Source organism: Pezoporus flaviventris, unplaced genomic scaffold, assembly GCF_033815535.1.
Source record: "Pezoporus flaviventris isolate CSIRO_AGI_PZ_B2104156 unplaced genomic scaffold, CSIRO_AGI_Pfla_v1 ptg000002l, whole genome shotgun sequence".
In the NCBI taxonomy this organism is placed as follows: domain Eukaryota; kingdom Metazoa; phylum Chordata; class Aves; order Psittaciformes; family Psittacidae; genus Pezoporus; species Pezoporus flaviventris.
In genome coordinates, this window is record NW_026892550.1 from 42,588,802 (window position 1) to 42,616,278 (window position 27,477).

A 27,477-nucleotide genomic window follows, 5' to 3' on the forward strand; every position below is an offset into this window, starting at 1 on the left:
TCCTGGGCAGAATGAAATGGAAGCTGAAGCACTAAAATGAGCAGCTACAGATGTAACTTGCCCAATTCCTAAGAACACTAGTAAGACGTTTGCTCTCTTTCTCCACATCATGTTCTTGTTTCCTATACATACAAATTGTCAGCTATTTTAAGTGTCAGCACTCCTAAGATTGACCTCAGAGCTGAGTTTTGCCACATGTACCTTAAGAGCGTTGCAAGACTACCACTGTTAAAGAAGAAATAAATGCTGCCGTTCTGGAATACACTAAACTGTCTAAATATTTAAAGTGCATGTAAGTGAGGACAAGATTTGAAGTCTTTTTCCTCAAAAAAAACCAACCAAACAAACAAAAAAAAAAAAACAAAAACCCCAAAACCAACCAAAAAAAAAACCAAACCAACCAACCAAAAAGTCCCTAAACTTTCATATTCTAGATCTGGAAAACAGACCATGGCACATCACAGCTGCAGTGGCTATGGCCATCATTCATATTCTTACATATACATTTATTAAGTCACAAACTACAATGCATAATTATATAGTTGATGATTGTTTCACGAATAGTACTCACAGACAGTTTTAAATTTGCAGAGGTAACAGTAATTCTGTCATTTCCTGACTCTGCAATCTTTATAATGTGGTCTTTTAGTTACATCTAATGCAATTTAAGTTTACATCATGAGAACTTTTATAAGAAGACATTTCTTTAGATGAATAACATTAGAACAGACTACAACAACATTTTTGTAAGATTTCATATCAGTGCTTTTGGAAGATCCAATACTGCAAAGACCTTGTCAGTGTTAATTTTATACACTAAGTAGTGACACTGAATTCTTTGCAAGATGATGGGGTGAAAGTCCCAAGATGATAGTGACTTCCTTTAAAGTTGTGGAAAAGATAACAATATGGAGAGATTAAGAGAGGTCAGTAAAAGTTTAAGAACACTCCACTGAATACTTACACCATCTATACTCCTTCTAGCATGAGGTCCATATGTATCTTCAGACCCTAAAACCTGTATGTTAACTGCACTGTAATCTTCATACCCAAGCTGACTGAAAATAAGACGAGTCCTGCAACAAATGATTTTTATTAGTAAACTTCCTGATTACCTGAAGAAGTCCTGTGTGGTCCACAGGGGTTAGCTTTGTCATGTAAACTGGACTATGAATACTTTACACTAAGCAAACGTATCTGAACACTACAAATCAAGCAATTACTGACAAGGAAGTCATACCTCTGAGTTTATCCCCAGGTTTCAAACTGAGCCTTTTGTTTATTTACATTAATTGAAAGATGACAGTCAAAGACAAATAAATGGATTTCAGCTCTTACTTTTATCTTTAAAACAAAGACAGCTTGAAATGTAATTACAGATATGCAGTATTCCTGGTTTTCATACTGGTAATTCAGTTTTTAGCTCTGTTTGTGCTACAAGGCATTATAAACTACCAGTAAGTACATGGAACTACCTTGTTACATCACAGGCACCAATGAATCAAAAAAAAGTCAAACTGAAGAAGGAACGTCTCTTCAAACCTTAAAGATATTTACTTGAGATTCCTGAACATACAGCTCAAATACCAAAAAGTAGGTCAAGTTTTTGGACAGAACATTTCTTTATTACTCATACCTTTCCAGTCTGGCACTGAAAGCCCTCTGACTCTTTCTATAAGGTTATTTCCACCAAAAGCACGTTCTGTCAAGAGCGCCAAGTTTGTCCAATCATGATTAATAATGGGGCTGAATATTACCTTTTCATACACCATGAAAACACACACTTCTTTAAGAGAGCCAAGAATTTTTTGACAAATACTAAATTTAACAGACTGTTTGCTACAACTATTAGAAAAAACAGCCCAACGCTCAAGCACTAAAACTGAAAATGATCGCTACAGTTTTAAAACCATAATCAACTGAGGTCCAAATCCTGTCGTTCCCCTCCCCCCCCCCCAAAAAAAAAAAAAAAAAAAATCACAAAAATCACAGTAAACAAGTTAGAAAAAAGTTTTAAAAGAATCCAACCATTAAAATCAGTCCAATTTATTAACATCTTGCAAATTGGAAAAGTCAGCTGAATGCTTAAGCACCTAAACTGATCTCCCAGTAATCTGGTGTCCTTCTAGATGTATAAAAGATTTTGTCAGTTGAAACACTGGAATTATGTTAGGATGAGAAAAATATTTTTCATCAGTGAAACATTTTGAAGACACTTTTAATATATCATCATCTTTGCAAATATTAGCAGTATAGACAACCTAAACAGAAAATATGATTTTCTAATTGTTGTAATGAGATGAAGGTGGTCCACGTACCACAAATAAGGTAGCCATCTTTACGACCACGGAAAGACAGACACTTGATTTAAGGTACCTAAATTTGAAAACCATGTCTAGTAAGTTATTTTAAGTTACTTATCTACAAACGTTACCTTTAGAGATCCTAGAGTTCAAAATACATTCTGTGGGTAACCTTTAGCCCTTTCATGTGTCTTGGTAATGCAACAGAGTACCATCAAAAATAAAAGGACACCAAAGACTACTCCAAAAAGACTTCTTCACATACATACTTGCCAAATTGTTCCTGCTTTTGAAAATGAATAAACAAATAAAGTATAGGCATGCAGAAAAGAAATGAAAGAAGTCGTATTACAAACTGCCAAAACTGCTTGACGACTTAGACTGCCAACTAGATTGACCTATATGATTGAAGCACCTTAAATCTGTGCACCTTATTCTGTACTCATTGCCATTAGACTACTGGACAGAGTTTAACCTGTAATGGACTAGAAGCTGGCTAGCTGACAGATCATGTCCTTACAACATTCTCTTGCAACAGGAAGTGGTGAAAAGACTGAAGTTGTAACTTTCTGATGAGATGCAGTTGCTGGTAGAACATTCCCTGAAGGTAACCAGAATAGCTTAACTCCTGTGTCTGGGTTGACACAGACAAATCTTTCAAAGATGCTGAATAAATGATTTCACACATTAAGTTGTTAATATGTTCTCCATCTCAAACAGTCTTATGGGTAAAACTGTTGTGATTTTTAACACACAGAACAAACCACAGCTGCTGCAGGCATGCCTCATGGGCTAGAGGCCACTTAGCAAGCCAGCTAACGAGTCTTTGGCTATCTCCCATCAGCCCTCATCTGAGGATTACTCAGGACAGCACAGCAAGCAGGCTGAATTTATTTTCTAATAGAGAAAATAAGTAGAGGCACTAACCACCACAAGCTGTTTCAATCGGCAGTCTGGTCTGAAATAATGTCCAAGAGCAAACACGAAAGGGACAACATACCCCTTTTTTTTTTTGTTCTGTTGGGTTTTTGTTTGGTTTGGTTTGTTCTTGGGTTGTGGGTTTGTTTGGTTTTTTTATTTCTCAGATACTTGGGAGGCCTCTTTGTATTTTAACAGCTCTTGAAAGGCTTTCCTTTCACTGATTTTCTCAGTAGCTCTTGGACACATACACTTATCCACATGACTCTTAAGAAAAGGTTCCTTGACTTCATTACACATCCTGCAACAGCCTGCTGTCATCTGCTACGTCTCTCGAGTGAAATCACATAGCTCCTCCTTCACCACAGTACATGGGCACATAAGCAGTAAGTCACACCTTGCATTTCTGACAGGTGTCTATCCTACTGTACTTGCTGCATAGGCCTGTACTAGGGTGTAACAGGGAGTTTTATAAAACATGGCACAAAGAGACTGACCTCACTAGAGGTCTAGAAAGGTTGGAACTATTGGAGTAAATGTTCCAACACTTTCATGAGGATATGGAATTGTATTTAAGAGGAATCCCTCTTAACCCAAGTAACAGTATGACTAGAGGTTTATCAGTCTGTCACACAGCTGTAAAATTATTCAAGCAAACAAAACCGTTAGTCAGGTTTTACCAGGAACTAAGAATTTTGTTTTAAACACAAACTGCCTACATTTCATAGCACTAGGATTTTTAATCAAGTTCTGTGAAAATCAGTGAAAAACAGTTTCATAAGGGTTGCTCTCTGGCACTGAATAAATTTTAATCTGAAGCACAGTTTTTCCATCATTAATTTCGGATTCTCTCCACTGTCCAGCCATCTATTTTCAATAGTATTTGAGACCTTTCTTTCTCTGTCAAATGTAGCCGAAGTGTAGTTATACACTGAAAACACATTTCCTAAACAGGCTACTTAAGTCTTGAAATGTTTTCTGAACTGCAAGATTACAGTCTTTTAGGGTTCTTACAAGGTTCATATGGTTGGCATTGTATATTACAGTTCTATTTTCATCATCTCTGAAAAGAAAAAGCCCAAACCCCTTCCAAGACACAGATACTAACCTCTGCAGAATACCTTCTGCAGTGCGTTTTCCTTTTTGTACTGCTTTTGGACCTCCCACTGGACAGACAGCAGTAGCTCTGAAGCCATCAAGATAAGTGGCATTAACCTGATGATAAAGGGATTATAAAATTACATGGGATTCAGTACTGATATGCTATTAATGCTCTCTGACAATCATCCACACATAAAGGAGAAGCAGAATAGAAAGGAACCATCACCACACGAATTTCCTCTTATTATTTAAAATTCAGAATTGTATTGGAGGAAGAGTCAAATCTGCAAAACTCTGGAACTTGGAATCACTTCTCGTTGTTATCCTTAAATTTTCCTGTGTTTATCACTTTTGCTACATGGAACACATTCTAATGTTGAAAAGCTGAATAACCTATCACAGTAAAACAGATCAGATGCAAGCTTCCCAGAAGTATTGAAGAAAATATGGAAAAATATCAAATACATATGAACACACAAAAGAACATGCTATGCAGTGCAAACACAGAACTAACAGGCATCTTACTAGACTTCTAGTGCTATAGCTGCTTAATAGAGCTGTAATACAGTGACAGTAATAACCATAATGCATGGCCATAAATGGAAAAAAAACAACAAAAAAAAACACAGAACAAAACATTTTTGAAACTGAACATCTTTTAGAAATGTGCTATAATTTATTTTTTCTGTTGTTTCAAACACAACAAAAATGTTATTTTCAGATTAAAAAGACAGAGATATTCCCAGATGCAGATAATGCAGACACAGACTCAGAAATTAATTTACTGTTCCAGCATTATGTAACTTGAACTGTTGGAACTAGCAATTCTGAGCAAATGCAAAGACCTGACAGACAATATTGTGCTGAAATTGTAGGCTGCCTACCAAAAAAAGAACGAAAATCAACACTTCATTAGATGAAAGTTTAGAAAAATTCATGTTCAGATTACACTTCCACAATACTTTAAAAATAACAAATTCCTTCTTCATAAAGCTGATACAGAACTGAAAAACTAACTAAGGTCATAAGTAAAGTGACCTGTGGTGTACTACTAAATTCTAAAACTGCTTTATGAGTATGCTTTAATTACCGAGTCTCTAGAGAGCTCTTCCATTCTGCCTTTACAAAAACCAAACCTGCTGGGGTGACATTATTATTTATTTTTTAAATACTGCATCTTTTAAAAACCGAAACTTATAAAAAAATGGTTTTGAGAGTTTCAGAAATATTTTAAAACTGCAGTAAAAAGTTCCAAAGAAAATTATGCTCAGGCACACATTATATTATTCAAGCATAAATATTAGCACAGTTCCCTGCTTAGGTGAACTCACTTGATATGGCTGTACTAAGCAGTTAATTTCTGATCTCAACCTTGCTTCTGTAAAAGTCAGTTTGACACTAGTTTAAACAAGAAAAGGATCCAGCCCTACTGATACTTCACTAGACCTGTATTACCTTATCATTCATTCAGGGAAAGACCATCACTAGAAAACTATAGACTAGAAGACAAACAGACAACTTCATGATTTTACTGGCACTGCAGTTTTCTTTCAACAGAGCATTTCAGGAGATGATCTGTCTCATTCTTAGTTGCTCTCTTGACAGATGTAGCTACTCATCACTTACCTTTTGAAAACTTGGTAGATAAATTTCACAAGGAAAGAGAACAAAATTAACACACCAGTATAAAAATCAACAAGTACAAAGGTGTGACTGGGCTAAGACGTTTTAAAAATTATTATTAGTAGTAGTACAAAAGAATGATCCCAGCCTTCACAGTAGGTTTGTGGATATGCTTGTTAGATGAATTAACATTTTTTTACGTACCAAATAATTTATTTCTTTGGCAAGGGGAAGGAGGAGGATTTTAAAGTGGTAACAGTTTATGGTAGAAAATATATAGTATTTTCTCCAAAATACAAAATTTTGCAAATCAAAAATACCTGCCATACAAAGAGGTAATACCTTATAAAATGCTGAAGGAGGTGATCCTTTTGCTCCGTGAACTTTCACTGCCCCACCATCAAAACCTACAGTGGTTAAAAATCAGTATTTAACCTTCTTCAATATAACTTCAAAGACATTCTTCTGTGATAATTATTAAGCAAATGCACTTAATTAAAAAGCAAGTCACTGATAGCTGCACTGCCACAGAAGAGAGAACCTTTCAGGAAACAGTCCTCCCTGCCTTAGAAACCCAAACAACAAATTAGTGACTGAATTTGTGATTTCAAGGAGGCTTTTAACAGAATGACTGAAATGTTTATTCATGTACTTAAAAAACACTTAACATAGAAAGCAGCCTTAGGACTTCAGGCCCAACAGTTATTCTCCACTTAACATAAAGTTATTGCACACACACAGAGCAAACAATTTGCTGTACTTGGCTGGAGTCAACTGAGGTCCTTCACTTGGTAAAGAAACAGTACAACAAAGATGAGAAACCAAAAATGACAGCTTATTTGCTGATAGCTTATTAAGTCAAGAGACAACTTTAGCTTTTTTATCAATTAACAGAAACAGAACAGTCTGAATGTATGTTCCAGGGCAATTACCATGTTCAGTATTAGGAATATTAATACTAAAAGGGAACTGCAGAAAATTGCCATCATGGCATCAGGTTCAAGCTTGAACTGGAGAAACAGCTCCTTGAAAATCAGCCGTGCAGGATCAGCGTCAGACCTCAAGTCAGACAGACAGCATTTCACTATAGCTCACTTGCAGTTAACCTGAGCTTGCAAATATTGAGGAAGCAGTTCAAAGCTTTACACAAATACTCTGAAAAGATCAAATCAGAACCTATCTGAAAAAGTGAATGTGACCAGCAGAAATCTTACACATCACTCAGACAACATCATCACTCTCTCTGCTAGACTGACATAAAACTAATTTAATTCTCAATAAAGAATGATATCCCTACAGTCAGAGTGAAAAATCTGAAAGAGTTTCACACAGGTGAAGGAGTAATACAAAGCAAAAAAAACCTGCACAAAACAAAATGCATAGCATGCATCAACAAAAAGAAAACAGAAGCACCTCTCAGTTCAAACATTGCAAGTAATCCAGCAGGACAATAAAATCAGCAATGTAAACAGCAAAAATAGATAGCTTGCTTGTTTTTACTGGTGTACGTGTCAAAGCACTTCAAACTAAAAATATTTAAGAAATCTGCCCATTTTCCATCTGTTACATTTCTAAGAGGGCTAACTGAAAGTTCATGTGGAAGTTCATTTTAAGTTCAAACATGTCATATCAGGTCATTTGCAAGCTAAAAGTTCATAGGAAGGTTAGGGTTTCTTTTTTAGTTTTATAATAAGAACTAGTGGCTAAGAGCAGCAAACTGGTCTTATCAGACAGCCATTTGGTTCACTGTGCAATTTTACAGTACTTTTATTATTGATGCAAAACATTTTTGATGCAAAACATTTTTGATGCTACGGTGTTTTAAGTTTTATCACAGTAAGATTTTATTTTAAGATATCAATTCTTCTAAGTCTTATAAAGACACTCAGCATACTGTCACAGGTAATTTCCATTAGAATGAAAGAATATATAATACAGATCTGGTAAAAAACAAACATCAAATGACCATAGCTAAGCATTGTTTCCAAGCTGTCTTATGCAACCAACAGATCTTCAAATCTGTTAAGCCTGGGGCCTTTCCGTTTGTTTTGTTTCTAAAGCTAAATGCAGAACATACATATCCACCTTTAATCTACCAGCTTTTGAGAGTTTCAAGAATAGTAAATGGACCTTTTCAAACTGACATTCTTTGGTGGAAATCCTGTACCTCAGCACACTTCTACCAGTTAAGAAGATCCAACCAAATGCCTAAGAAAAGCATTACCACGTAGTGCTTTGAAAGACACAACTTTTCCATTGTTACTAACATTTCAAATGCCATATGAGACAAAAAAAGGACAAAAATTTTTTTTTTTCTTTTTAGCAAAAAAACTGAGGAGCAGTTTAAAAAGAATACTGAAATCATAGTGGAGCTGTCTCAATGTTGCTTATCCAGAACACAGTTTAAAGACTTGGTATGTGCAAGGCATGGAATAAGAAGTAAAGCAAAAGGAGCAGTGAGCAAACATTTAAATTAGCCAGCCAACAAGATAAATCAAGAGCATGATCAGAACTTCTAAAGGAATTTCTAGCAAAAGTCATTGAAAAATCAGTTTAATACATATCACACTTTAAGGAACTGATTGAACAAGGAATATGCAGAGAAAATATGGAAATTAATTGCTTTAGTTTGATAAAGCTTGGAAATTCAAATAAATGCTTTAGTTTGATACCTCAGTTCACTGACACAGATCTCTTAACATATAAGGGAACTAACCTGGAATTTCAGTGATGGAAACTTTGGAAAAGTCACATGTGACATCTGGTAAGAGATAGCGCTGAGGATCGCCCAATTCATACACCAGCTGTTCAGCTACAGTGCCAAAAGAGATTAGTCCCCCAGTGTCTGGTGGTTTGGAAAGAATGAAGTCTCCTTCAGAGGAACATTCTACAATGGGAAAGCCTATGTTGTGCCTAGAATATGAAAGACATTGAAAAAACCCTATAAATACACAGGGAAAGTGAAAAGAAAAACGAGTAACATACCAGAATTTTACAGTAATGACTAATTAAATAAAACTGATCAAGATTTGTAACATATCTGGTTGTTTCTACTGAAAAACACATGAGAAAAAGCACTGACCAAACATTTTATTTCCTGGCAAAGACTGCAGATGTAACAAGAGATATCAACAGTAAACAGACAGAATTGGAACAGGAAATGGAGAAGGACACTAACAAAAATAGTTAAAGTAAAAAGAAACTTAAAGAATTAGAGAACTACAATTAAAGAGGTAAATTCAGAAGAGGCACCACAACTGCTAATTCTAGGCTCATCTGGCTATGAAAGCACACACAGCATGAAGGTGAAGACATGTAAATATATCCGGCACTCTGGATTTGAAAAATCAGTCAAAGCAGGAAGAACAGACTATGCTGGAAATCTCAGAGATGAAGGGAAGCAGGAGACAGGAGTAATCACACTTACTACGGGCAATCTCACAGGTTAATAATAATTTACACACAGAAAAGTTATAATCAGAAAGCAGAAAGATATATGAAAATTAAGATCTTCAGCCCAGAACAATAATAATAATAGAATGAACAGAAAATTATGAGGCATACCAAAAAGAAAAGCAGTAAACCAGAAAGTTATAGATATGCTTGTAAATGAAAATACTCTTTCTCCTCACATTCTCACCAGAGTAATATACAGAAAGTGATCAAGTAACTCATAGTTTGTAATTTGGTCATTACAGTAGCAGGGCAGAATTTCAGTTTTATGTGGATATCTGCTCTCCCGAATAAAAGGTTTTTATTTTATTTACAGAGAATGTGAGTGAAAGTAATAACCTAAAAATAACGAGGTGCCTGAAAATTAAGAGAGACTTAATATTTTTCTAAAAAGGTCACCTGGCTCAATCCCTCTCACAGGAAGTTGGAAATCTGTGCAAGTAAAGTATCCAAGAGACACAAGGAGTTAAGGAGATACAGCCCCTTGCAAAAGCAAAATTGTTCTAAAAGGGTCCTAATAATGAAAGGTGGTGAACATCAAGATTCTCATTAAAGAATGAGATTAATCAATGGCCTTCAGGTCCATTGTACAAAATTAAAGTTAGCCCATCCCTGAAATTAACTGGTTTTGGGTGCTAGTGGTAACAATGTGCTGAACATACAACCACATTGGTTATCAGCAAAGGTTAGACGAACATAGTTTGTATAACATAAATCCACAAAGTTCTGAAGGAAGTAAGCAAAGAAACCAGTGAACTCTTCAGTGACATTTGTGAAAGTTCATGGGAGCTTGAACAGATTCCTTATCATTGGGAAGCTTCAAACATAACCCTGTTATTTAAAAAAAGGATTATGAGACAAGCTCTGTTACCAGAGATCAGCAATTTTAATACTGATAGCGTACAAAACTTGCGAAGTATGGTAGCTGGAAGACACCTAGAAAAGCCCATTTCAAATCAGTAACAATTACACTTCATTAGACTGGGCTTTGAAACTATTTAAACCACTAAACAGATAAATGTAAACAAACAACAACAACCCCAAACCCTCACCCTGCTGAATACAAAGAATTGAATAGAATTAACAATTCCTTACACAATTATTCTAGGGTTGGAGGGGGTTGTGAGGGGAAAAGAGGGACAAAAATGGCTGCAAGAAGCATGTAACATTCAACATTTTAAAAGTCTGACACAGAAAAAAGTAACACCCCAACCCCCCCTCAATTCCTGGCCCTCAGTATTAATGCAGAATAACAGACTAATGTGTCATTATAACAATTTTAGAGGTAAGGAGACATGTACAAGAAGCATCACAATTTGCCCAGTGTTACACAGCAGGATCAGTGAATGAACAGTAATGCTAGAATTAAGAAGCTTTTACTCTGTTGGTGCCATGCCTATGCGTTTGACGCTACCATCTATCTGTCTTGTCTTAAGGCAACAGCCTCAGGTACCTTGCCAGCAAGCTCAATGAAGCTTATTTGAATCACCTACCCACAAGTGAAATGACTTCCATAAAGACACATTACCCAGTGCAATCTATCCCACTGCAGTGACAACTGGTATCCTTGCTACAGCCCACTTTGAGCCAAGTCACCAGCACATGCAACTCTTATTATACATTCCTGAACCTATGGCCCAGTGATCTTTGTTTTGAAGGAAAAAGAGGTGAACTGTAGACCCAACTTCCTACTCTGAACCACTCAATCTACCAACATCAATTTAACTTCAGTTTGCTCAAGCTCCACTCTCAGAAGACCCGAACCATTCAAAAAACAAAAAACAGCAACAGTATAGTGAGGCAAAAAAAAAAAAATTTCAGTCCCTAAAATGGTTAAAATATGGCAAACACTTAAGTCATTAAAAGTAGCCCAGTCATGGAAGGCAAGAGATAAACAGTATCAGTATAAACAATACTATTATTCAGGTCCCTTCATATGCAAAAGGAAGGACAGACTGATTTTCCTGTTATCTTAGGACCATCAAAGTCAGAAAATCTTTATGGTAGAATTTTTTATGCTGCCAGAGTTCCTGAAAGGAGACCATATAGGTACAAATATACTGTCTGCAACCACTTCCAAATAACCTCCAAGGGTTGAGACATACTTGCCACATAAAAATTAAACTCAGTTCTTACCACTTAGAGCGAAGTGCTGACCCAAAGCTTGTAAGAAAATCACAAGGAGAAGAGCCATTCTAACACAAAAAAAAAAACAGACAAAAATCCAAACAAAACCAAACCCATACCAGCCTTTCCTCCCCTTCCCTAAAAAACACCCCAAGCAACCAAAACCAAAAGGTGACACCCAAAGTCTTCCTAGGAAAGGCATGCCTACACAGCACACTAGCATGTCCTAGCATAAGAATTTTTATGCTATAAAGCATTCTGAAATCCAAGACCCAGAAGGTCAGTGAAAAGAACACTACAATCAGTGACTTACTCTTCGTTCATTTCTCAAAATGTTCATTTACTTCATTCATGTTTCAAAAGTTAGCAAAGGTATCAAGGAAGACTTTTTGCTTTTGTCCGAGATATGCGTGAGGGATATTTCCTCCTCCAGGTACACCATTACCCCATGAACTTCCCTGAATGTTCAGTTAGTTCAGAGATGTGTGTTCTCCCAGGCCACATCATCCTTGAAAGTTTCCCTCAGTTTTTAACAATTCAGAACATAACGATCAAACGAATTGAGTAAGATGCCCCTGGATTCTACCTGTTCTGTAACTGGATGACTGAGAAAATATATACATCCTATACTGCCTTGTAGCAGATGCCAATAATAACCTACATTATGCATAAGAGAAAAAGGTCTTTTGTGCATTGTTAATAGACCTTAATTAAAATAAATTTTCTGCTTGGAAACAAACTGGGATAAGTCGCTCCTATGGCATGATTCAGTCAAGTGACAGCTACTTAAATTTGTCATTAGAGCTTGCCAGCAGCAACAACTCCCTGGATGAGCTATTCTAGCACATAGCAGCAGTACTTTGATCACACCATCACCCTGATCCACATTTCCACTGAAGGAAGTAACTCTTTGCCCAATTCACTAGTAGGTTTTGCTTGGTAGCGACACACCATAACATTCCAGCTTTATGCTGGCCTAACCCACAGCCATGTTGTAATTTTGTACAGTGTAGCAGGGGAGTTAAACCGCAGACCTATGAACTTGAACTTAACAACAACTACAGTCATGGCATCCAAAGCGGCACAGGAGCCAAGTGGTTTTAATAAGAGAATTGCATCAGTTCGGCCATAAAATCCCCTAGCAGAATGGGGCAATATCAAGCAATGTAAACAATCCTGAAAGGAAACTACTAAAATGAATTCTAATCAAATTATATGACAGTGTGATTAATAAAATATGAGGAAAAAAATATTATTTTTAAAACATTTTGAGTAGTTCTTTTCGCACAGAGTTCAAATACAGAAATAACATACATCAGTTTGTGAAAGGAGATGACAACTACCACTCGTTCATCCAAAACAAGTTTTGGCTTGTGTGTTTGGTATTTAAATAACCAATAAATTATATGCATTAGTAAACCAGCCACTGAATAAACATAAGCCAAGATTAAACCTCAGAAACCCCCTAACAGTTAAATCAGGTCCTCACTGACTACAGCACACAGATAAAGCTCTAAAATAGGCTTTGTTGCTCAAGCTACCTTTCTCATTGAACACCCACAGCTGCTGCCCTACTGTAATAGAGTAAGGACTCTGAAACAGTCTCCTGTCCTTTCTCTGCCTGCCAATGACTTAATCTTGGATTATTTTTTCCATGTAAAATGCTGTTTTTTCTTCCATTCTGGCTGTCACAAATGTTACAGTTCATGGGCATGTCACAAGTGATAATGTGAACTATCTAAGCAAAGATCTTCTGCCTACTCTGTGATAATGCACTATTCAATCTCTGGCAGCTATGAAGACAGCCTTCCTTCTCATTTTGCCACAAATCTTACACCATTTGTATTACCCCAAAAAATAAAATCCATTATCAGTACTGAGTCCTGTTTGGCTCAGGGAGAAAGATACTGAGATAAAATGGGTATTTCTTCCCTCATAAGCTGCCAAACCCACAAGTATCTCATTCTGGCCACTGCTGATAGACTGAGACTACTGGCAACAAAAGATGGGGCAGCTGGTGTAGTACATTAACTTGCAGGGGAAGATCCTGGAAGAAAAAAACAAAACAAACCAAAAAAGCCACAGCAATACGCATGACATGGAAGTGAACCAGGGTCCAACTAGGCTGTGGTATGAACTTTTAGCTTTACAATTAATGCTGTTTCCTGGGATATGACTCAATGAATGTCACGCTGAGGACAGCTCTAAGCTGACCTTCTCAACTCCCTGGGCATGTATTTTAACCACTATGCCATTAAGTAAAAAGCAGAAACTGCTACCACTTTAGCGGTGTTTTTACAACCAATTCAAAACTGCTAACACGTCAGGCACGATCAGCACAAACTTACAGGTAAGATACAGGCATCTCTTTACATGTAGGTACCAACACGCTTCCTAACTTCTGCTGCAATTCCAATTTAGGCAAAAATTATTGGATCACTTATCTTCTCTGACTAGGGCATTTCAGAGTATGCATTGTATGTAAACACTTAATACCCAGGCAATTTCAGGCCAACCAGACTGGGTGCCTGGTGTTTTCAGCTGCCTGGAATAGATGGCATTACATAGAAAAAGGCATTCCACATTGCTGATTGGGACTCACATGCTGGATTCTGTTCAAGTCCCAAATTAAGCAATCTGGATCCAGCCCTTAAGAAACTACAACTATTGACTTACCCTTTTGGTCATCCCAGGCCAGAGGATTATGCAGTCTCAACCATTGCACGCTCTTGGCTTAGGGCAAAATGTCAGTGTTTATCATCTCCTCAAAATGATTACTCTACTGATCAGCATTAGTTTATTCTCTCCTGCATTTCAAAACAAAACAAAACAATGTACTAATCACCCACTGGCACTAAATAATAGTAAGAGACAGCAATGTCTTGGGTTAAATGAAATTAAAAACAGAGCTGTGCATTATCAGTATAGGTCTGGCATCATGGTTCACTTTTGCACATTACATGAATTCCCTACAGAGTGCTGCACACTAGACAGTAAATAGGGAGCAGTGATGTATTATCACTTCTTCCGGCCATATGCTGACATATATTACTACACAAATAACAGGAGTAAGTGCTTTTTTTGACAACATTTATTTTAAATCAGTCAATTAAGAATGCACACTAGTCTTCTATAAACTGTGAACTGATAGTTTCTTGCATTTTCTCTGCTAAACATGAAAGAATTCACACAAGAGGCAAGCCAAGCAGCACTCTTCTCACTGGAAAAGTAAACAGCATCTAGCCCCTCTATCTGTCTGACCATTTTCGTGCAAACTGGAGAAAACCTTACAGCTTCAAGATCCTTGCCTTTAAGTCAAATACATTCAGGAGATACTGCCAGCACAATTTAAAAATCCCAGTGCCTCAGTTAAACAGACAGAAACCAATTAAGTTTGGCTTCTATTAACTAAAGTAACTTGGAGAGTCACAAGTTGGAACATATACTTTACTTGTTTTACATTAAAAGCTTACTTTAACAAGACAAAAAGAAAGAAGTTTTAACAGCTAATCATTCAATGGCCACTATATACCCACATGAACATTACTGAGGCTTAAAGCACCTTTTTGCAGTGGAATTAAGTTCCCAGAAGTGGCATGCATCAACCATTTCGAGAAAATTTCTTAAACAAACAAACAACTCCCATAAAACTCAAAAACTAAGGTGGATGAATGAAGTGGGTCTAATCCAGTGCCTCAATACTCCTAAAGACATGATAATATATGCATGGAATTTGAGCTCTGACTCTGATTTGCCTAGCTTTACTTGGTTTAAGTTAAAGTGCTCTTGTTTACCCAGCTGATTATTTTTGCTTATACATAAACAACAGACAGATAAGGTTTATAAGCCTAAAATTGGATAAATGCTTCCTTTTTTGTTTACAAGTTAAAAGAACTCACACCCATCAGTGCTTCTTTACAGTAAACTTACACCTCTTTCAGCAGCCAAACACAGAACAGCAATGTACACTACTGTTCTTGGGGAGAAATAAAATCCAAAGAGAGTCTAAATATGACCCGAGTCCAATCATAACCAAACCTACACTCTGCAGTAAGATGTGACAAAAAGACAGACTGACCTCTTGTGTTTAGCCACCAGAGAACAGCATAAATACTGTGAAAGGTTCTCTTAAGCTCTAGTGTAAAGGTCCAGAAAACATTTGCAGAGCTGAATGGTAAGTAGTCTTGGCTGCATGAACACACTCACAGCAGTGGGAAATTTATATTTGAAAGGCACTCTTAACGACTAACAGAGATTTGACTTTGCTTCTTCCCCCGCATTTAATGACTTCGTTGGGCTGATCTGGAATTAACATTATGTATCACAGACGCTATGATTTATTGAGATCTAAACTATATACACTTACTTTCAGGAGACTGCTAAAAATGTAGCTTTTCCTAAATGAGGGAGAAATCATTAATACAGCATACTGAAGTAACTTCTGCAAACTCTGTCAGAGCTCTGCTGACCTACTGGCAATACAACTGATGCTGGTGGCAGCAAATATTGCATGTTTTGGGCATTAAGACTACAAATTACTGTATTATTAATGTGCATTATTACACAACGCATTATCTGCATGCATTGATAAAAGATTCAGACTGTCTAATAACAAAAAAAAAACATGCCATCAAGTTTCTTTAACTTAAGGAGTCAATAGGTTACTATTAAGCTATTGGATGGAAAATGCAGTTTAGTATAGACCAAAAGCTTTTGTATTTCCTCTTCATGCATTTGGGCTTAAATATAGTATCTATTTATTGGGGTGGGGGAGAACAGCAAAGTTCTAACAGATCTCCTCCCCTCCTAAGTGGATGTGCTGGACTACAAGCCCACTTTAGTCAGTCATCTACTCTGCCTCTCCAAATATAAAATTAAAGCTCACATGTTAGTTTAGTTTTGACTAGATTCACGAGTTTATCACACAGGCTGACACACAACCTGCTTTTATTTCAAAAATTTCATCAACTAAATGCTTAAGACTGATTGAATTTGCAAACAAACCCACTAGTTTTAAAGCACCATGATTAATTCTTTAGTAGGCAACCTGAAAGTAAATAAATTACTGTTATATTAGCACAGTTACAATCATGCATAGTTCAGAAGGATGCAATGGGACAAGGTAACAGACCCGTATTAGGTGCTGACCTTCTATATTGTTTAGCAGCTATACAAGCTAGGACCAGTCAGCTCTAAGCCACAAGACTACTATGATTTTAGATACAGTTACATGATTTTTACATATACCCCCACAGGTATTAGGTAAGCATATCCAAGGTATGTACACTTGTCTATAAAATTAGGTACACCCTAATTTTTATGAGCTACACCAGTAGCTCATAGCTTAATAAACTCAAACTTCCTTTTTTCTTTTTTTCCCAAACCAGACTGCCATTTCTCAAATAAAAATCCTTAAAAATAATACAGCATAGTTAAGTCATCAGGAAATACAACAGAATAGGAATAAAATTAGCACTTACACATTTCCAAACTGAACACTGTCTTGTTACTGTAAACTCTCTCATGTGACCTCCTACTAAATACAACAGTAAGTCCAGCTTGTTCAGGGCTACTAGCCTGACAGTAAGTGAAAAGAAATGGTCTGACCTTTCACCTATACATCAGCAGTGTTCAGGAACTCAGAAGAGCAGAATGCACCTTTCAGGATCACACTCAATCTGAAACAGTCACTACAAGAAGAAAAAAATCTTGGCAGCCCTAAGGAACTACTCAGGAGAGCAGCTCTTCAGATTGAAGGGCCCAATGTCCTGCTGGTTCATTCACCTGGACTACAGGTTGCTCCCAGTGGCCTTCATCCCAGAGTGACATTAGGAGCAAGAACACACAGGATTAAAACCACACTTCTCTCCTGCATTCCTCCCACTGCTCTTCAGCACTCTCCTCAGCCATGTAAAAGCAGCACTGCCTTTTATGTGACATGGCACAGGACAAGATTCTTCTCTCTTATCCCAGTGACAACAGGGATAAACTGCAGCCAGAATCACTCATCCTACCTAAAATATATTCCCTATTTTAAGCTGCTCTTAAAAACAAGTTGGTCAAAAGGAGGCTACATTAAGTCCTTCCTTAGCAGGCAGAAGGACCTACCTGCGTGAAAATCCAATTCAGTAAGACTGAACACAAGATACGTAACTTTTTGAAAGGACTTGTGATCTCCAGAAATGTATTGAGCTACATCATACAGCAAGAGAAGACTGTGGTATACATTCATCTCTATCAAAGAAATTACATAAAATTCGTGACTGAACAGTAGGCAACTGTTCTAGCTGATGACTGATGCATATTGTTTGTCCCATTACAATAATACATAAGAGCCAATAACAAATCTTTCAAAAGAGCAGATGATAAAGGAAAAAAACAGTTAAAAAAAAAATCAAAGTGATATAATTTTTTCAAATCATCTGCTTAAGTTAACAAAGCAAGCCCCCAGTTGGCCAGAAAGGAAAACTGCAACAGGGAGAACAGACCACAGAAAAGTAACATTAAGATGGAAAAATATCAAGAGGCCCATCTTGCTTCCTCCAAAAGAATAAAGTAGAAGCAGTTATCACAACACATATAGTAGGAAACCTCATCTTTGGTCCCCTACAGACGTACATGCTGATGTCACAATTACGTACCAGTCTGGTACCGCATGCCAATCAGTGAATATTCCACCTGTACATTGAGCACCACATTCAATGAGATGACCTGCAAGGCTGGGAAAATGACATTCAAATAACTAAGTATTCTGTAAAATCAAGTTTCACAAATCCAGCTTTAAAAATATAATAGTAATAACAAGGGATTCTGAAAGATGAGTGTAAGAAGAGTTGAAAGGAATAACTTCTACATGAAGAATCAAATTAACTTCCAGGGAAATACGAACACTTACAAGCTTATCTAAATATGCACAGCCCATTTTTAAATCAAGAAATGAAAGATCTCACTTCAAATGTGAAGGACAGAATGTATTATGATTACGTACTATGATTTTCAAATCTCTAATTGTGATAGCCCACAAACACTCAACAGAATTAGAGGGAAAATCCTTATCTATCATCCCCAATTCAGCGGAGACAAAGTTTCTCTCCACATTTATTCTCATGGAAAAGGAGATCCAATCATATTATTACTAGGCATACTCAGGTACCTATGCAGACACTCATTTTTATAGACTTCAACACAGTCAGATTACACAGAATATTAAACTAGGTGACAGAATTTTACCCCATGCTTTTTGCACCAGATTCCTAACCTTAGGGCTTACAACTAGGGTTTGCAAATGGAGTACTGACACTGAGCTTCTGCAAAACCATACAACGATGCTGATCTCTGACTGAATCACTATGCATCTCTGAGGATAAGAGCTGCTACCATCTCAACTACCAATAGTGATGGCAAACAGAAAAAGCTGGGAATTGCTGATCTACACTGTAAGGTTTCACCTCTTGACACAAAATGGAGAGGAAGAGAAAGTTAAGCTGTTTAAATAAAATCATTCACTCCTTTCCTCATTTTGTATTTTAAGTTGATTCCAAAATGAAGTTTCTGTAATTTCAATTCCAAGCAACAGTATTAAACGAGCCTTACAAAAGAACCCAAAACCTAACAAAAACATTTAAATAAATAATTTCAATAATAACATGCAAAATCACAGATTAAAAAGTTTGTTATCCTGACATTTTGCTACGAAATATAAATTTACCCATTTCTTCCTATATCACTTACCTTCCCGCAGCAAGCAAGTCAAATTCATCCCTATTCCAGCCAAACTAGAAGAAAAATACAAAACTGTTAAATACAGAGACATTTCATACAGTACAGAAAACTGCATATAGTATGTTCACTGCTTTGAGTGACAATGCATTGGACATGTTTTTACTTAATTGCAGAAATCTAAAGAACAATAACTGGCAGAGGCTGTTAAGTGGATTTGAGTTGCTATACAGTAAGTTTGTAAAAGAGCTCTGATGTATTTCAGTTTCCCTCTTACTAATACACAAATATAATTTCTTATAGTCAACACATTCTTTAAACAAACTGGAAGTGAAATATTATTAAAAATTTGCATGACCCAGAATTTTAAAAGTCTAGCATCTATTTGGTGTCATGGAAACAGACCAGTACAGATTTTCAGTTTTTGAAGATTATCACTTACTGAAGTACTACCAGTCATCCTTAATAACTGGAAATATGTTTTCTGTTTAACTAGAAATTATTTTTCCCCCAAGTTAAACACAATGCAAGCAATATATTCATTGTTTCTTATTTAGACTATGGCAGAAGACTCCCTAAAATCTTTCAGTAAGTTAGATAAGGCTCCTCTGGAGTAGATAAAACACACTGACAGCTATTTTAAGAATGTAAATAGCTAGGAATAAAATAACCACACACAATGGCAACTACAAATGGGAAAGTTTAATTCTAGATTAGGCAGTATTGGATATGGAGGAAGTCAGGAGAGTATGAAGTTTTAGAAAGGATGTTTGTAACCAGACATTAATGTATACCGTGTTTTATTTTTCTTAATGTGCACCAAAACTAAGCTTGCATATTTCACAGTGTGTGGTCATTCACAGAAATGTATAACCTATCTAAAATACTTCAGAAAACCACATATACTACTTCTATAATTTAATGAAATTCAAAAAATTTTATAAATGTTGCACTGAAATTCAACTACTTAAAATAATACTGTTTACCCACTAAAAAGAGACCAGTGTTTCAGACCACCTGATGCGCCTCCCAAGAAAAAACAAAGTGAGCTCTACTATCGCCATCTTGTGGTAAAGAAAAACACAGTTTTTCTTAACCTCACACATCAAATTTTAAAAGGGGGAAAGTTAAGTAGTGAAATGCTGGTGAAACATGGCAAGATTCTTAGCTTCACCAAATCCAGCTTCATGATAGTCAAGTTCATAAACATTCCTGCTGTAAGTTTAGAAGTGAAAACTGGCAACTTTTCATGCATGTCAGGAAAAAAATAATTAAGGTGCGTACTATTTTTAATTTAGTATCTGCATTTTAATAATGGACAAAAACTGGCTGACAATGATTGTTGAATATTCATTCAATTAAGTTCCCTATATGGGAATTAACTTGTACTTACAGAATGAATGAGCGGTCCTAATACAATCCCACTGTCGACACATCTACCTGTCACAACAATATCAGCTCCAAGGTCAAGAGCTCTGCTTATTGGCCTTGCTCTAGAGATGAAAAAAACAAAACAGCAAATACTTCATTTTTTTAATGATTATTTAAAAAAAAAAACAAAACCAAACATCAGTTTCCTGCCATACACAGGATAAAAATCACTTAAAAAATCCTGTGGGAAATCAGTAAAATCAATTTGTCATTTCGTACATACACCAAGATTATTTTAAAAAGCAAATATCAGAATACCTTATCAAATACAGGTACCTAAATGGCATAATCAAAACACATAATGCTCACAGAAACTGTCCTGAACACAGTGCATAGAGGACCACTTCTATCATCAGTAAGAGAAAATACTGTTTTTCAGAGATTCATTACTCACTTCATTTGTAAATGAGTATATAAAAAACCCCAATATTCTTCACAGAGAAAGCTTGGTGTCTTTCCGCTCCGATTTTAAACCCTCCAGATGAATTTCCGTGTTTTTACAACTTGCAATATCAACCAACTTCAAAGAAAAATCACTGTGCAATCATTATTTCTGAAGAAACTCAAGACCACAGATTTTCCAGATTCTTCAGGTAGGAGTCAGCGCAGTTAAAATTTGTCAGGCTTGAAAATATTCACCCAGGTGAACTGCTCAAGTTTATATACTTTAGGGAGCAAGCTTTGACCAGAGTGCATGGCTCCTGGCTTCTAAACCCATGATATCTGCTGGACCCTTCTATTCTTCATCAAATAGGCAGCTTGAAGACACAAACCACATAAACCATGGGCCTCAAAGAACAAAACCAAGTGCAGTGTTTTTCCACAGTTTCTATAGACATAGCCCTGTTTTTGTCAAGAGGTAATTTAGAAGACACAGAAGTTCTTAGTAATGTAAGCATTAAGTACAGTGGCTTGGTTTTGGATTTGTTTTTCCAATACTACCTGAACCAAAGGATACTAGCTAAAACAACAAGCAAATATACAGCACACAGAAACAATTTATACCTCTGGGCACAGCATTAAGTAACCCTCATAGGTAAAAAAACCAAATGGGGTTTCTGTATACATACAGGACACTGAGGAAAAACTGCATAACTACCTTTAGAAAGCAGTAAATACAGCTGTTTGGTTCTTACTGTTAAAAATGCATGCGAGCTTAGTCCACAGAACTCCTAATAGCCCAAATCAGGAGAGACAAAAGAAACCCTTCAGGACTGATATCCATCTGAAAAATTTCACTGGGAGTTTACATACTTGAATCAAGAATCAAAACATCATCAGTATCAGGGAATGAAGAGTGAACTATCTACAGACCTTACAGGTTGTACCCAATTCACTCTGATGTTGACTTGTTTTACAGGTGCCTATATATAAATCTATTATTTGGTTTACGAATAAGCATCCACTGCTGATGCTATCAAAGAAAACTGTAACTTCAGAAACAACCCATTTAAGAGGCTGGTAATAGTGTTATGTGTCAGTGCAACTGAGTTTAAGGGGCCCATAAAGAAATACTGGTTTTATTAGAAAACCAAGACCTCAAGTCCAATGTTCTAGAATCTGTTAACGAACCAGAGGTAATGGATTTTTAAAATACCTCATCCTCATACTAGCCTGCTTTTGTCCTCTCTGCTTCAATTTACATTGCTTTTTTAATCTCTAATAAATCATAAACCACCAGAATCGGAATGAATGCTTTCTCACAATTACAAATCTTAAACATTATTTATTTGATTTCATGTTGTTACCCATGATCTGCAAATGATGCAAGTCAAAGTTTAACAAACAGAAAATCCAGCTACAACAGAAAATGCTGAAGAATTTAAAAAGACTCATCTACTAAAAGGCTTTATTTTACAAATTAAAATATATGCTGGTTCAGGTACAGACATACCCTGTTATGTACCAGTGATGTGTTTTAAAAATGCAATGATAGTAAGAGACAGAGCACGGCAGTTTTTCCATGAACATTAATGTAAAAGAGGAGCTACTGTGTGCAGACTCCAGAAAAACGCCGAACAGAAAAACAGCAGGCATCACATACATGACATGGAGGATGCAAAACCAGGATCACCAGGATCATCAACTGGGAGAGATTCTGGCTTTTTGGGAACACCTGACCACAGGGCATCACCAGCAAAGACAAAGAAGTCATCATGCCACTTCAAACTTGTCAGGCCACATCTATAATACTATGTTCAGTTTTAGCCCCTGTTGTACTAAAAAAAACATGGACAGGCTGAAGAAGGTCCAGAGAAAACTACAAGGACTATGAAAGGACTGGGAAGCCTGCTGCACAAGCAGTGGCCAAGACAGCCGAGTTTGCTCAGCTTAGAGAAAAGGCAGCTCATGACAGGCCTTACCAACATGTTCCACTATTTCAAGAGTGACTACAAAGATAGAGACTCCCTTTTTACAAGTAATCACATGTAAAATACAAAGGCTAATGGGCAGAAGTTATTGCTGGGGAGATTCTGGCTGGGCACAAGAGAAGAATTTCCACAATGAAAACAATTAGCCATTGGAATAATCTCCCCAGGGAAGTGATGGATTCCCCAGCTGGACATTTTCAAGATTCAGCTGGACAGGGTGCTGGGACACCTAGTCTAGGTCATGCTTTGCCTAGAAAGAATGGACCAGGTGATCCCTGAGGTCCCTTCCAAACTGGTATTCTATGATACTATGATTGCCCCATTTCTCAGTTCTTTTCAGAACCTGGTAAGGTTCTAAATTAAAAGCTTACTTACAAGTTACAAAGAAAATTTTTTCTGGTTGCCTGAATAACACAGATGTGAACCTCACATAGTAGGTGGTTGTAGCCAATGTGTAAAAAGTATTTTTCCATAATAAAAACAACTTGTGAAATAACTCACCCAAGATACGCATTCATGCTATGAATGCTCTCTGGAAATTGCTTGCCACTGTCTATATCAGTGATACCAGCTCCTTTTAAGTTCTCCTTCTGTCAGAAAACAAACAGAACACCACACCAATGAGCATTTTGTAGTTACCTGCTCCAAGCCTTTTATTAGTATCAGACAACAGGTCTACTTCATAGCAACTCTGAGCAACATACAATCATTAAAATTAGCAACAACACAAATCAGCTGAATGGCTAAAACCCTGAGACACACTTTTAACCACAGTTTTCCAGCACACATTAAAATAAACCAGTCTTTGAAGAATCCTAGTTTATTCACAGATGATAACTGAAATGAACTTGTATACTCCCTGGGCTTTAAAACTATCTTTAATTGCTGTAGAACTGTATAAATCAAACCCTGAAAATAGAAATTTGTCTGCCATAACAGCAGTGGTGGCGTGTCCAGAAAACATGGCTAATTCTGCAGCTCCAGGTCATACCTGGAATACATTGTGTTTCCAGAGAGGTATGTAGGTAGGGGAGGAGGGCATTTTTGACCATGTATTGGTAGCTTGGGAAACCAGTGGCTCAAGGGGCCAGTGACTGCATAGACTCAGCAGATAATGCTAGTTACAGGGGGAAACTAGAGTGTGGAAAAAAAAAAAATCCATGTTGAATTATTTTGGTATTCTACTGAAATCCTCCAAACCACAAGTAACATTTCCTCGTTTTATTTATGATGTCTGGTATCAACAGTAAGAGTTGTCTAGACAGTAAATGCTGTCTCTTTTTGTTCCTGTAAGTTATGTACTCACAATAGAAAAATCATCTCAGATCAGAAATGTCTGTGCCAAGCTCAAATAATTACTATTTCACTGTCATGCCAGTAATGAAATTCTGGACCATGAATGCTAAAGAGATCTTAGTAGGACAGAAGTTCCTTGAAAGGAAGTCCAAGCACTGCACATAATTTGCAAATAAAGAATCTTACTTGACCATCTTCCACATTCAATAGCATGCAAGGAGGAACAGAGCCTACACAGATAAATAATTTTCCAAGTTAAAAGCAGAGATCTAACCACAGCACAAACCTATCTCCTCTTAACCATTATCAACGTGTAAACTGTTTTCACAATATCTTTTCAGGTATGGCCAATGCTTTTTGCAGAACCAGAGTTTATACATAAAGCACCATCCTTTAATTCAAAAAACCTATATATTTCATCTTTCAAGTTTTGTTTGTTTGTTTAATGTTACAGTTTCAATACTCCCACTTAACATTACCTTACCAGCCATAAATTAATTACTTGGAAACAGAAATTGCTACCTATAAACAAAATGACATCAGGAAATGCCTGTAAATTACTAAAAACGGCTAGAAGAGATGAACATTTGAATATGTGGTAACTACATCACATTTCAGTCCAAGAGATTTTAACAGTCAGGATTATTTAGTTTAGGCAGAAACAGTAAGTAACACCCTAGCTTCTCCTGAAGAGTAAGCAACCCTTAGATCACACTCAGTTCACTTAAAAAAGATAAGCACCAGACCCAGTCATAAAATTCACCCCCTACACACACTAAACATAGATGTGCCATGAATTGTTTTCATGCACAAAAAATGAAGCAATAATTTTTAGATGCCTTTAATGGTAGGAGACTACTGCATAAAGATACACAAAATAAGTTCCTATAGGACAGTAAATGCCACCTTCAAGCTATATAGACTAATTTTCACAGTGCTACTACGCCTTAAGACAAAGTACAATACCTCACTCATTAAATCATCTCCAGCAACAACAGCTATTTTCAAATCAACATCTGCTTTCTTTGCCACCTCCTGAAGGGCAGCTGCACAAGCTAGCGGATTAACTCCACCAGCGTTACTGATGACACGAACACCTAAACAAAAAAGAAACATCAAGTGCAGCAGCATCAACAATCACTTATATTTAAAAAACTTTAAAAAGCAGGCTGGAACACAAGCAAGGTACCATCAGACATCTAATAGAGTACTAAAATCATGTTAACATATGTACCCCACTTAATCTGTCAAAGGATCAGAATAAGTCAATGCAGAATAGTTCACAGAAAAGTAATTGTTACAGACACTTCCCACCTTTCCTTTACACACGGAAGGAGAAACTGACCACAAACACATACATGATGAGGCAGACAGTATCAAAACAACTTCTACAGAAACAGTATTTGACACCAGTCATTCAAGAACCCTTGCTCTTCAAACAACTGCATTTTAGCAGAAATACTCATCTACCTCTTAGAAACTCCAGACTGTGTTAGCAAGGTACTAGGTACTTCGACGTGATTCCCTTTCTCCTCTCAAGCTCAGAAAGCTGTATAGACATACTAATGTAAACAGAGGAGAAAGTAATCAGAAAATATATTCTACAATTATATGGGAAGGCTCAAAAACTTCTACACTGCATTGAAAATGTCTAGCTCTGATGTTTTAACAAAGACCTGCAAAGTGATCTTCCATTCAAAAATTAAAGCTACAGTAAGAAATATATGGAGATGTATGTACACATTTATAACAAGCATTTCAAATTAATCAAATTTAAACATCACCATCAGACTGCACTTCACATCTATTATGACAGGTTTTTGCTGATGGTTAAAGTATTATTCCTAGAGGACAGCAAAACACTGGGGTAAAAACCATCCATTTATAGTAACAGAAACAACACAAAACTCACCTAAAAAAGTGAACTGAATTAACATACAAACTCACACGAAGAGTAGCATACCTTTCCTGTGAACATCTTTTATATAGGGAGCCATGGCAGCAGAGACAAAATCTGGAGTGCAACCTAAAACCTGAAATAATTAAAAGCTGTAACCATCGGTTATGATTAAGTCAACCCCATCCCCTTCCCTGGTTAAGAGGGAAGAACAACTAGGTCTCAAGATGTTTGGATAATGCTATGGAAAAGGACGTGATCACTTCTACTAGGTGAAACAGAATATGTAAAAATAACGGCCAAGCTCTATGGGGCTTCGAGCTACCTGGTCTAGCGGGAGGTGCCCCTGACCACGGCAGGGGGCTTGGACCTAGATTATGCGTAAGGTCCCTTCCAACCCAAACCATTGTATGATTCTATGAGATGAATACATTTAAGTAACAAGTACGCAAAAGCAAACGTGTCCCCATAACCTGACATGTCCTAAGCAGACCCGGAGTATCACCCGCATCGGAGGAGAGCTCGGAGGCACGGGAGCCCTCGCATCAACGTGGAGCTTCACTACCCAGCCCGGCTTCTCGCCAGAGCTAAGTCGGGCAGTCCGGGACTGAGGCGCAGCTACTTACGGGAGACCGGGCTTTGGCAGCCGCCAGCAACGACATGGTAATCTCCGAGAGATAATCGAAGACGAGGAAATCCAGCTTCCCTCCGTACAGCAGCTGCGGCACTGGCGGGGCAGGGAAGAACCGGCCGTGAGCATCGCGGTTTCCCGGCCCGGCCGCGGGATAGCGCTGAGGCGGGGCGCGCCGAGCCGGCCCACCCCTGCTCTCGGCGGCTGCCATGCGGGCAGCCCGCCCCGCCCGGGCGTGCAGCGGCAGCCCTGACCGGGCGCTTACGCAACGGGGCTGTTTGCGGCGCTAGTAGCCGCCGCCCGCCCTGCCGCGGGCCTCGCCAGGCCTCCGTGCCCCACCGACAGCCCCCACCGCCCAGCCGGCTCTCCCCGCAACCCCCGCGGGCAGCTGCCTCCCTGGCCCCGTGCTTATACCTACCCGCTATCGTCGTGTCTCCCCAGAAGCCCGAAGCGCAGCCGATGCGCACCGCGGCTCCCGCCGGGGGCTCGCAGCCGGTGCTGCGCCGCCTGCTCCAGCGGGGAGGGCGGGCGACGGCCCTCAACAACCGCTGTCCCCTAAGCCCCAGCAGCGCGGTACAGCTCATGGCGATGGCGGCCGAGCGACCT

General features: G+C 37.7%; 1 protein-coding gene across 3 annotated transcripts in view; it reads right to left on the reverse strand.

Annotated features, from left to right (window-relative positions):
• Positions 1-27,477, reverse strand: part of LOC133280997 (uncharacterized) — a 57,758-nt gene extending 30,281 nt beyond the window's left edge. For 2 of the 3 annotated variants that reach the window (XM_061476088.1, XM_061476107.1), the window contains exons 1-12: positions 27,290-27,477; positions 26,867-26,967; positions 26,307-26,376; positions 25,310-25,440; positions 23,549-23,637; positions 20,638-20,737; positions 19,257-19,300; positions 18,167-18,244; positions 8,662-8,858; positions 6,288-6,352; positions 4,330-4,436; positions 965-1,076 (exon numbers count right to left, since the gene is read on the reverse strand). In XM_061476088.1, coding sequence (XP_061332072.1) covers positions 965-1,076; positions 4,330-4,436; positions 6,288-6,352; positions 8,662-8,858; positions 18,167-18,244; positions 19,257-19,300; positions 20,638-20,737; positions 23,549-23,637; positions 25,310-25,440; positions 26,307-26,376; positions 26,867-26,967; positions 27,290-27,455 — 1,260 coding nt within the window. In that variant the 5' untranslated portion in view covers positions 27,456-27,477. The remainder of the gene's footprint in view (positions 1-964; positions 1,077-4,329; positions 4,437-6,287; positions 6,353-8,661; positions 8,859-18,166; positions 18,245-19,256; positions 19,301-20,637; positions 20,738-23,548; positions 23,638-25,309; positions 25,441-26,306; positions 26,377-26,866; positions 26,968-27,289) is intronic. The other variant, XM_061476098.1, reaches the window with a different exon arrangement.